This window comes from Tursiops truncatus, chromosome 3 (assembly GCF_011762595.2).
Source record: "Tursiops truncatus isolate mTurTru1 chromosome 3, mTurTru1.mat.Y, whole genome shotgun sequence".
Taxonomy (NCBI): Eukaryota; Metazoa; Chordata; class Mammalia; order Artiodactyla; family Delphinidae; genus Tursiops; species Tursiops truncatus.
In genome coordinates this window covers 124,849,438-124,862,038 of record NC_047036.1, presented here as the reverse complement: position 1 = coordinate 124,862,038, position 12,601 = coordinate 124,849,438, and the positions used below count along the sequence as shown (strand labels likewise).

General features: G+C 46.6%; 1 protein-coding gene across 1 annotated transcript in view; it reads left to right on the top strand.

Annotated features, from left to right (window-relative positions):
• The first annotated feature begins 8,503 nt into the window (after positions 1-8,503).
• Positions 8,504-12,601, top strand: part of SH3TC2 (SH3 domain and tetratricopeptide repeats 2) — a 64,650-nt gene continuing 60,552 nt past the window's right edge. Inside the window, exon 1 of the mRNA XM_019924682.3 lies at positions 8,504-8,693. Within this exon, the coding sequence (XP_019780241.2) occupies positions 8,642-8,693 (52 nt within the window). The 5' untranslated portion in view covers positions 8,504-8,641. The remainder of the gene's footprint in view (positions 8,694-12,601) is intronic.

Sequence of the window (12,601 nt, the reverse complement as noted above, 5' to 3'; positions counted from 1 at the left end):
ATGAATGATGTGGGGACTCAAAACTACATTACATAAGGAAGAGGGGAAAGAACTTAAGGGAAAATGGCTGACTCATCCAATGTCACCCAATGAAATTTATCAATGAAAACACCAGAAAAGAAAGAAAGATGGAGAGAGACAGACAAACACATTTCCTTTTGCTTTAAAAATATTTACTAGGTCACAAAGCCAAATATCATAATGATGAAAATAGTTAAGCATGAGATTTTGTTTTTTTTTTCCTTAAGTAAACAGTTTGTAAAATTCCTGTCTGTTGAAAATGTTAGCCAATGTAGGAGTAAGGACTGAAATGCAGCTAGGGTGGCCTAGGCTGGATGCCTTTGCCCGAAGTAACCAAAAGGAACCTTTCTGATTTTCTCTGAGGACAGGCAGATCTGGTTTTACTTGGAACTGAAATTTTGTCTCTGTCACAGCTGACAGGCACATTCTGCTCACCTAGGATGTCCCTTTATCCTCAGAGTCCTGCCAGCTCCAGATGCATGGAGAAAATGCCTAAGACTAGTAGAACAATGCACACACACACACACACACACACACACACACGCAAGATGTGCACACGTGAAAAACAAACATCTATAAACACCTGTATTCTCACAACCACTTTTGAGGGAGAATTTTTTTGTTACCTCCATTTAATTATTATTATTATTATTATTGCTATTTACAAAGTTAGAAACATGCCAAAGAGCATACAGCTTGAAAATGGCAGAGCCAGGATTTGAACTTAGGTTGTCTGACCACAAATCTAATGCCCAAGTTGATCGCTGAGACCACAGGGTGGTGGTAACATTTCTGTTAACTTATTGGCCAATAGCTTGTCTTGCCGATTCTTCTGCCCAGAGAAGACAAGCCCCAGGGCTGGGAGGTGCTCAGGTGGGGAAGGGCATGCCCTTCTGTGCATCCATAAAACCGACTGTGCAGTCGGCTCTCAGGTAGACTGAGTAGAGATGTAGCACCTTCAAGAAAAGAAGAGGGTTCCTCTGCTATTAGTCATGGATCCCAGCCCCATTAAGGCCCTTAAACAGGTTGCTGGTCAGGTGGAGGCACTAGGTCAGGGGAGGAGGGTGTAAGGCCCTGTCTGTAAGACTACATTCCCAGAAAACAGCATAGTTATTTTCACGGCATCAGCCCCAGAAGATGATCCGTGGATTAAAAAGTTGCCTCTTCTGGGAGCTATAATCAGCTACAGGCAGTGCTCTCTGAAGATCATCAAGAAACTGTGAGGGGGCTTCCCTGGTGGCGCAGTGGTTGAGAGTCCGCCTGCCAATGCAGGGGACATGGGTTCATGCCCCGGTCCGGGAAGATCCCACATGCCGCGGAGCGGCTGGGCCCGTGAGCTGTGGCCGCTGAGCCTGCACGTCTGGAGCCTGTGCTCTGCAATGGGAGAGGCCACAACAGTGAGGGGCCCACGTACCGCAAAAAAACAACAAAAAAAAAAGAAACTGTGTGGAGTTTCAGGGCTTTCTTTTACTGGAATACGCCTTCTTACTTCGAAGATGCTGCAGACATTGTGTCTGGCATTCTCCAGTTGATATCGTCCTTCTATGATGCTCAGTACGAGAGACCATCCCTCAAGTCAGATCCAGAGTGCTAACAGCTTGAAAGTCACCCTCTCACGACCACCCCTGACACAATGTGCTTACCTATGCCTCTCTCCTTCTCCTCTTCTTATTCCACCTTCTTCTCTTTGTTCCTATGTTTTGTATTTATTATGACATCACCATGAAACATTCTAGCTGAAAAACTTGCCATAACACAGAAGTACGTAAATAAAAAGACATCATGTTCCTTTTCCCCTACCCCCATTCCACCCCCTCACCGGCCTACAGGAAGCCAGGATGTTGTCTGCCCTGCTCACTGCTGATCCCTCATCCAGCGCAGTGAGGGGCACAGGGAGGGCACTCGATGTGCACCTGTGGAACGAATGAACAAATCGCTATCATCAGGCAATGTGAGCCCTTTCCTATACAGCCGAAGTCACATATATAGTGTGCTTCTGTACGTAAATGGGACCACACCGTATGTGCTATATACAGGTTTCTTCAGTCTTTGCCTCAGAGTATGTCTTAGAGGTCTTCCCTTGACTCTCTATCTAGACCTGCTTCATGCTTTTTCGCTGCTGACTAAATGCACCATCATATTTGCCCACCTCCACACTGATGGGCATTTAGGTTCCTTCCATTTCTCACTATTTCCAGCCATGCTGCTGCACGGGCTGTGGGTGCCCAGGTGCCCAGGAAAGACACCTGAGGTGGACTCGCTGGATGGAAGGGCTCCCCCTTGCTCTCCCATTCCCTGAAAACCTGACTTCCTCTTCAAGATAAGCTGGACTGAGGAGAAATTCTCTTCCCTGGGATTGGTGGGGAGTTTCAGACCTTGGGCTTGTACTTGGCAAACATACACACACACCTCATCCTATCCCAGCCTGCTCACTAGGGAACCTACTTTTAAAACATGAACTGATTAATTTGTCATGTTTTGTGGAAGCACGCTGAACTGAGAGTCCTGAGGTTTGAGGTCTGAGAGAGGCTTTGCCACAAAATTGCCTAAAAGTGTTGAACGAATGGCTTAGTCTTTTTTTTTTTTTTTGCGGTACGCGGGCCTCTCACTGTTGTGGCCTCTCCCGTTGCGGAGCACAGGCTCTGGACACGTAGGCTCAGCAGCCATGGCTCACGGGCCCAGCCCCTCCGCGGCATGTGGGATCTTCCCGGACCGGGGCATGAACCCGTGTCCCCTGCATCGGCAGGCAGACTCTCTACCACTGCACCACCAGGGAAGCCCTAGGGCTCGGTTTCTTTATCTTTAACTGGGGTTGGGGTGTGGACACGTTACTGTAAGGACACTTTCACGGCTCACCTTCCAGGGTGAGGCGTCGGTTGCCTGCCCTTGACCCCAGGTTGGATGTGGGAGCCAAGAAACAGGAAACTGATGCTTTGGAAAGAGCAGTCAGCAGTCCTGGGTGAGGTCAGAGCTGGCAGCGTGGTGACCTCTGCCCCGGTCAGCAGGTCAGCAGCCAGGCCTCCTCCCTGAGCTGCTGGGCTAGTTCCTCAGCTGACCCCTGGCAAGGGCTCACTTTCACCCCTTGCAGAGGAAAGTCTGGGCGTCACCTCGCCCATGGTGTGGTGACCTATCTGCACCTGTGACGGCCATGTGTCTACACCGCACAGACGCAGATGGGTCCTCCTGGCAGAGCTTCGGGCACTGACCAGAGTGGTGAGGACCAGGGTCCCGCAGTTCCCCTCCTGGGCTCAAGCCCTGACTCTGCTGTGCCCAGTGAGCGGGTGAGCTGGGGTGAGTCACCCAGACTCTTAGTTTGCTGATCTTTAAGTAGGGGGTGAAGATTAAATGTGGACTTTTCACAGGAACATGAAAGAGCTCAGTAAGCATTTATTATTATTAATGTCCACAACAAAAATAGCCTTTAAAGTAAGGTGACCAGTAATGTTCAATGAATAAACAGATAAGTGAATGAACCAGAAGTTAAGAGGCTTACATCTCGGCTCCCTCCATCAGTCCTTCGGCTCATTCAAACGGAATGACCTTTTCCTAAACTTGTCCCCAGTGCCAATCCTAGCACCTTTGCTAATGGCTTTTCCTCGGTCTGGGATTCTCTTCCCACCTATGTCTGCCTGTCAAAATTCCATCCTTCAAGGCCCCCAGTCACACCTCCTCCATGAAGCTTTCTTTGCTGTTCTCATTAGGACATGCTAACCTTCTCCTTATGTCTCCAGTATATCTCTGTATACTGATGATTCCAGTAGAGGCCTTTCCCCTGAACTCCAGACTTGTATATCCTACTGCCTGTTCAATGTCCTCAAGCCGATGGAGAATAGACTTCTTATACTCAACCTGTTCACCCAACCACTCAGCCAAGCTTGCTCCCCCTGTGGGACCCCCATCTCAGGTCATGGCTACCCTGCTCCTTGTAGGTGCTGAGGCCCAAACATGGGGAGCCATCCTTCACTCCTCCTTCTCTCACAGCCTGCATCTCATTCACAGGCAGTTCTGCCTCTACCTTCAAAATACGCTGGAATATCGCCACATCTCACTACCTGCACTGCTGCCACCCTGGCCCATGCCACCCTTTCCTCTTGCTTGGATTATTGCAGTAGCCTATGATAGCTCCTCTGATTCTTTCAGATTGTAAGTCACATCATTCTTCTGCTCAAAACTCTGCAATGGCTGCCATTTCACTCAGAGTGAAAGCCAACCTCCTTCAAGTGGTCCAGTAAACCCTGCATCTTCAGGATGCTGTTACCCGTCCCCTTGTACTGGATAATCTTCAGTTATCCTCTGGAATCACCTCTCCACCCTTCTCTCCCCTGCTCTGTGCCCCCCGCGAGGCTGGCCTCTACAGGGCTCCTCAACTCAGCTCTCTCACCATTTGGCTTCCAGTTGTGTTCAGTCAATGGAAGATGGGAGGTGAGCGGATGGAGTATTTATTCCTCTACCCCCTGTGCACATATGGCCTTGGCTAGGCCACAGCTGTGTTCCACTATTAATAACACAGCTCCTGTCATTAGTCCTGGCCTGCATCCAGCTCTTGCTAGATTCCAACAGCCATTCTCTTGTCCCATCAGGCTTCCCTTCAGGATGTTAATGGCTTTTTAGTCTTCCTAACCCTGGGGTGCCTCACCATCCTTGCTGGTTTTCTTTAACCCTGCCCACACTGTTGTAAATAGCTTCTTCTTTGAACTCTCTTCAGTTACTCCTTCGGGGGTACCCTCTGTTTCCTGCCCCGTTTTCACGCTGCTCAGGTTGCGCCCTCCCTTGCTCTCCCTCCAGCATATGCCCGCTCGCCCCTGCCTCGGGGCCTCGGCGCACTTCCCTTTTCCTGGCAGGCTCTTCTCCTGGATGCCCATGATACCCTCTGCCCCCCAGGTCACGCAGCTGTCACCTTCTCAGTGACAACTCTCTCTCCGCCCTTTTGAAAACTGCAGCCTCTCTACTCTGGCAGTTCCATTCCTTTTTTCTGTATCATTTTCCATCTTTTTAACACACTGCACAAGTTACTTATTTACTGTTTCTTGTCTTTCTCCCCTCACTAGAATGTAAGCTACACAAGGGAGAGTCTTTTGTCTGTTTTGTTCACTGCTGTATCCTCACAACTTAGATCAATGCCTAGGTATAGCAGATGTTCTATAATTATTTGTTCACTGAATAATGTGATTGAATAAGCGACCTGTTGTTCTTCTCTCTCACGTGGTCTACATTTGTTTCCTTGGGCTGCCCTCACAAAATGTCACAAACTGAGTGGTTAAAACAACAGAAACTTACTGTCTCATAATTCTGGAGGCTAGAAGCCCCAAATCAAGGTATTTGCATGGCTATGCGCCCTCTGAAACCTGCAGAGGAAGGATCCTTGCCTCTTCCTAGCTTCTGGTGGTTGCTGGCAATCCTTGGCATCCCTTGGCTTGCAGCTGCAGAATTCTAATTTCTCCATTCATTGTCACCTTCTGTGTCTATCTCTTCACAGGGTGGGTTTATTTTTTGTTTGTTTTTTTAAATAAGGAAACCAGTCATATTGAATTAGGGGCCTACCCTACTCCAGTATGAACTCATCTGAACCTAAATAATTACATCTACGACAATCTGTATTTCCAAGTAAAATCACATTCTGATGTACTGGGGGTTAAGTCTTCAATACATCACTTTTGGGGGCCACAATTCTCCCCATAACATGGTCTTTCAGTTCTTCTGCTGAATTGTCGTACCCAAGTGCATGTATTATTGTCCCAACTAGATTGTAAATTTTACAAGAAAAAAATTCAGTTTTTCATCTGAAGTGGCAAACTGGCTAGTCTTGGGCTGGATTTGGCCTGCAGGCATGTTTATCTGCCCTGAAGTATTGGCTCACACAGTGATTTGCAAGATGTTCTGAATCAGTTTGTGAATATTTAAAAATTTGGAAACTTTACCTGAAAATCTCGGTGTCTGGTTTCCATAACAAATCAGAATGCCTGGTCACACACCAGAGGAACATTGTACCATGTTTTCACATATATATATATATATATATATATATATATATACACACACACACACACACACACACACACACACACACACACACACATATATATCTCCTATTGGATTTGTTTTCCTTAGATAACTTTGACTAATATGCTCTTCATTCAAAAATATCCATTGCTATTACCCTGGTTCAAGCCATCATCATCTCTCTCCCGGTTGTTACAATTGCTGCATACTTGGAATTCCAGCTGCAGCCTATTTTCCAAGGAGCAGCCAGAAAGACCCTTTAAAAATCATAAGTCAGTCACATGACTCCTCTATTTAGTGTCCTCCATCGGCTCCCATCTCACACAATGTACAAGCTGAAGCCTTTAGATGGCCTTCGAAGTCCTACACAACCTGGCTTCTTGCTGCCTTCACTGACCTCATCTCTATATCCGGTCCTGCCTCACTAGACTCCGACCACACACACTTTTCCTTTAGCTTTCTAAGCAAGTTCCAGCCTTAGTGCCTTTGTACCTGCTGCTCTCTTGTCTGGAAAGCTCTTTGTTCTTGCTAATTCATCTGAGCTATCCATAAGCAGAAGAGCACTGATTTCCTGCATCTCAAGAGAAGCAATAATGACTTTTTCCAAAATGAACTATTTATTTCAGATTTGCCAAAATGTGTGTGTCTCAACCAACTGCCTCAGGGTGTCATCTCTGACAGATGGCCTGGGGTTCCTTCCATTGGTTGGCCTTGATCATTTACAATTTCTGACCTCTGTTGCTGCACCTGTATAGAAATGGTGTGCAGCCAAGTCAAGGAGAAATGTTAAGTCTGAGCATTCATCATCACGTGCACATTAGACCATGGTTTCTCTTCACTGATTCCCATGTACCTCCCAAAGTTCTTAGTGGCTGCTTTCTAAAGGAACCCTTGCCCTTTTATCCTAGGCCCAAGAAAACATCCTAATTCATACTTAAAACACTGTGCTTTGGTGAGGGGAAAAGACATGAGACACATTATGGGAAGCGGAAACTTTAAACAGATGTGTGCAAGGAAAACATCCTCCATGGCAGTTTTGTGATCAGAGAGACCCTGTGTCCCTGCATTCCTGGCCCCATCCCAGCCCTCCTCTCCCGGGCCCTCCGTAAGTGCTCAGCTAGCTCCAGAGGGCTCAGCATCAGATCACCAAATCCTTCCTCATTGTAGTCATGGAAAGAGCCTGAATATTAGAAAAGAGAAGCTCCTGGGCTGTGGAATCAACTAGACCTGGTTCAAGCCCTGAATCTGACAATCATAAATGGTGGGGCCTTGGGCAATTATACTTGCATTAGCTTTCTCACTTACAAAATAGAGATGATAATGCTAATATTATGGGGCTGTTATGGGATTTAAATGAAATAGTGTATGATAAGTGCCTGACCTATAGTGAACATTCAGTCACTAGGAGTCAAGACAAGTAAGCACTGAAATTGAAGCCAGACTTCAGAGACATGGCCCTGTCACCTGGGGCTGCGCTGGGATGTGCAGTGGACACCCCTGATCACTTCAGTGAGACTGACCCTTAGGCTATCCTTCACACTGTCATCCCAGTGCTCCTGCCAGAATATAACCTTGACCAGGCCATCTCCCTCCTTAAAGTGCTGATGAGACTAATCCCAAGTTCAGCCTCCAAGCAGCCTGCAAGTCAGGACCCTTGCCTTCCCTAGGCCACACCTCCTCACTCTTTGGACCACTCACCACCGACCTTTGCTTTGGGCATTAAGGAAACAGTAAGTAATTAATGATCCTTGAGCTAGGTTGTTGGATCAGTCACGCCTCTCACATTGTTGGCATTCAGCTATATTTTCTCCGTCTCCTTCAGGAGATGTCATGGGAGGTTTTCTGAAATTCAGCCATAGCGTATCAACTGCATCTCCCTGCTCTGCTCCTTATCCAAAATGGAAAAGAGTTTGGTCTGGTGTGACCGTTTTTTGTGCATACTTGTGGCCTTAACATACTTGGTCCTCTATCCTCTTATCTGTAAGATGCTGGGCTACATCAGGAGATTTCCTGGATTCCTTCGGACCAAGACTTTGGGAGCCAGGGCTGGGCGTTGGCTTACTGATGCTGCTGGGGGTGAGGTAAGATGCTGTGCCCACAGGTCCAGCTTCACCCAGATAGCCAAGGGAGGTGTCTGCACAGAGAGGATGGGTGGGGAGCCCATTCCCAGTAGCAGGCAAGTTACTGTGGGCCAAGCCAGTCAGGGAGGGAGCAAGAACAGCAGCAGCCTTGATTCCTCCTCCCCCCGCAGCCCCCCCCCCATCCCATCCACCCCCATAAGAACCAAACTGTGTATCTCAATCCTAGAATGTGTGGAATGTGCCACAGCCTGATAGGCATGAAGCAATCTGTAGAGAGGCAGGGAGGAGCTCTACTCCCCAGTCAGAGGCCTGACAGTGCAAGGACTACGGGTCCTGAGGGCTGGGCTGCCCCTCCCATCCTCCCTGGGCCTGCTGCCTCAGCCAGGATATCAAAGACTGCATTGTGCATTGAGCGGGACTTGGTCCCTCGTGTGCCAGGGAGGAGGCGGGAGGAGGGACACCGCTGGGAGGCTGTCCCCTCCCAGTGCTCCTCTGGCTGGTATTCCCAGGGGCCTTGGCCCGGGGAGGATGGTGCACACATGGGTGGCTGCTTCTGCATCCCTTGGGAGCCGAGTCTGTCCTGGGGGCCAGGTGAGTTTCCTGGGGTGCCCCTGCCTGTGGCTTCGCTGAGGTGGTGGGTCCAGTGAAGGCTTATGGATCTGCTGGGTTGGGGGAGCTACTCTTCTAAAGATGGGGAGACGGTTGTACTTTCTGGCTTCTTCTTCTCCCTTCCTCACTTAGTATTTGTCATTCTGGCTTTGTGAAAAGGGAGTGAAGCCTGGGAAGCATCTACGTTTCCTGAAGAAAGAGGCTTTGAGCTTGCTCTAGGAGGAGGAGAGAGTGCTGCTTTTGGCTGCCATTCCCAGGGTGTGACTAAGCCCTTCCTTCCTTTCTTCCCAAGATTCCCTAGTTCAGGAAGAAAGCTCAGGCAGTTAGTTCCTCTGGGGCCCAGGAGTGGTCATAAACTTGGCCTAAGCCACTCAACCCTATTTTTGTCCGGGTTAATGTTACTGGAGAAAAACAGGCAGTTTCCTGCCTCCTACCTGTTATAGTGTGATTTTTTCTTTCTTTTTTTTTTTTTTTTTGTATGTCAAATTGAGGTCACAGAGTTGTTGCTCTAAGAATTGTCAAGTCATCTGAGACTTGACACAGGGTGACCAGCCTTGCCGGTTTCACTGGGACCCAGGGCTTTCCCAGGATGCATTCAGTGCTAAAACTGGGACAGTCCCAGGCAAACTGGGGTTGTTGGTCACCTTAATGCAAGCTCCTCGCTTCTTTTCACAGCAAGACCAAGGTGAGGCCCTGTGGTCTCGTGTATGGCATTTATTAGGATGAGTGGTGGCTTTGGAGGAGGACTTGCTTGGGAGACAGAAGAGCATTACACCAAGAAATCATTCCTAACCCTTGTTAGGATTCCGTATCTTCCTGGAGCACTGCCATGTTTCCTTGGAGGGGGAGCCCAGGAGAACCTCTAGCTAAGGCCTTCTACTCTCTGAGAGATGACTTCCCCCTGTAGTCTTGTGACCTGGGCTCGACAACATGGAAGGCACTAGAGGTTCCTAAAGCGAATCTGAAGCAGCCACGTTCTGCTTCCTCTGCTTGAAGTCTAGGCACCTTGGTAACTCCAGCAGGGAAAGGCTCCCAGACTAAGCAACGCTAGACTTTATAAGCAAGCAAATGCCCTTGGCACAAAGGCATGACCTTCAGCTAGGAAACAAATCTGGAAGAAAGATTCTCCAGATTTCTAAGATGTATATACTTTTCAGACCCTACCCCTAAATCCTGTTGTCATTGCACCCCATGGGAGCAGACGTTGCATGGGAGCTGTGGGAACATGAAGAACCACCGGTCTGTAAGGCAGGGACCTGGGTTCTAGATCTGACTCAGTCTACTTCCTTTTAGGCAGGCATCCTCACAGTTAATCACCTGACCTTTGAGGCCAGAGTGTCTGGATTTGATCTTAGTTCTTTGATTTGGCTTGACCAATTTATTTAACCTTTCTGTGTTTCAGTTTCCTCACCTGTAGATTTTATGATATAATTATGCCTTCCTCACAGGGTTGTAGTAGGGATTAAGTTTACATGTGAAACAGTTAAAACAACCTGGTACACAATTAAGCACAATAAATAAAACAAGGCACATTAATCACATCTCTATGACTCTGGCATATCATGCTCTCTCTCTAGGCCTCCCTTTTCTCATCTATAAAATGAGGGGGTTAACTCTGCCTGTGAAGGTATCTTAGAGAGCTCTGCTCCTAGTCCCTGACACCCAGCTTCAGCTGGAGCAGCTCTGCTCCTGTTTGACATCCTGTTGTTCAACCCAAAATTTCATGTAAAAGAATTCTGCAGCTCAAAACCAACCAACCAACATTGAAGAAAACATCCTCAAAGTTCTTATAATACTATCATTCAATTATCTTATTGTTTCACCAGATTTTTGCCGCCGAATCGATTGGCATCCTGGATTCACTTTTTCACCAGGAGTCAGCCTGATATTTATTTCTACTGAGGCTTTTCATGCCATCTCCCTAAACTGTTTTCTGTACTTGTCAGGGGATTTCCCTAGGGAGGATGATATGGTGTTATAGGTCTGAGGCCAGTTGTTGTAAACATCCCCTTCTAGGTTCCCCCTATTTATCCTAGAGAAATGGAACAAAGTATGAGACACATGCTGGAGTGACCTAATAGTGTGTGACTTTGGGCAAGTCTCATATTCTTCGAACCTCAGTTTTCCTGTCTGTAAAATGAATCTAATGATAGTATCTATCACACGGAGCTTTCATGAAGATTAAATCAGATAATTCATCTCATGGATTTAGCACAGTGTCTGGCTTCTGATAAACCCTCAGTAATTGTGGGCTGTTTTATTGTTAGCTAATAGGGACCACTCCCACATTCCTTCTTCCTATTCCTTACTCTACTGGAGTAGGAGTCTGTGCTCCTGCTTCTTTGGCTGCTTCAGTCATTGTGTCTGTTTCAGTGGGAGTAAACAGTGAGGACCAACAGTCCTCAAGGGTTAGGGAGGCAGGAAAGAAGAAGGCTTGACAGTACTAAGCCCCAGACAGCTGCCCAGCTGGTTTGCCTTGGTGTGACACAATGACAAACATTGTCCCCGACACCCCCCAGGTGTGCTGCATTCTCACACATGGACTCTGCCTGCAGCATCTGTTTCCGTGATGTTTCTTACTTACTCACATAAATCTCCTGACTGCATGTGGGCAGGGGATGGGTTTCTATAACTAGAAATAACTGCCATTATTTCTGGCTTCTGGACCCCTGGAAATTCTTGCCACTGTTAAACTACAGTTGCTCACTTAGGATCACAGAGCAAGTCATGTCAAGATTTGTTGGTCTAAAAGCTTCTAGCACTGCCCCTTTATCTTTCAACACTATCTTGAAGACATCTGGCAGACTTACACCCTTAAACAGAGGATGTGGGAGAGATACATTTGCCTACATTGATCGCTGTTGTTTGTAACTTTCCTTTCAACCTTTTTGGTAAATACAAATCATTGGTAAAATTATAGGAGATGGGGGGGTGAATGCTGACAATAGCAAACCATGCTTCACATTTGAGCTTTAAAAAGCTCGTGAGGTGCTTTGAACATACTGATAATAGAGACTATGAGAACAATATGCAAATTTCTACTTTTTGTCATATTAGCTTCAGAACTTCTTTCTTTCTTTTACTTTTTGAAAAAATAAAAGATTACAGATACAATTAGGGTCCCCTGGTAGTTCTTCCCAATCTCACTACCTACTCTCCCTCCGCCAAATTAATCACATTCATGAATTCAGTGGTTTTGTGCTTTTATTACATATTTGTGTACTCGTATCATTGCAAAGAATTTATTTTGAAGATTTTTAAACTTAAAATGATATCATTATGCAAACTGCTTTTATTTTTTTGCTCAACATTATGATCTAAGATATATTCATGTAGATAAATGTAGCTGTAATTCTAATTTGGTATTTGTTCCAACAGGACAGTGTGGGTTTACATCATAAAAATTGCTGGTTGTATGCTTGTCAGGTCAAAGGAAAAAAATGTGGGTGGAGAAGAAAAGAATGCAGGGAAATGTTTACTGTTTAGTTATCTTCTTAAAGTTGGGAGTGGTGGTGGATGGGTGGGATCAAGGAGAGACTGAGAGAGGAGAAATAGGAGTGAATTCTCATTTCCAGCAAGTTTCTGTGAGTGAAATATTTCCCAAGTTGGAAACCATAGATCTCAGCATTCTGAGGTTGGGTTTATGTAGTGGAACTGGCAAGGTCTGCACCCAATGATCTGGATGGCCTCTGACTCTATTGCTGACTTGCTGTGTGACCCCGGTAAAATCATAACTCCTCTCTGGGGCCTTAGTTTCTCAACAGTAAAATTAAGAGTGGAACTCAATGGTCTTTTATTCCCTTCAAATATTCGTTTTCTGTAATTATTGCCTCTCCTCATCTTTATCTCTCATATTTAAAATGTCAAGATGCCTTCCCTTTTCTAACTTT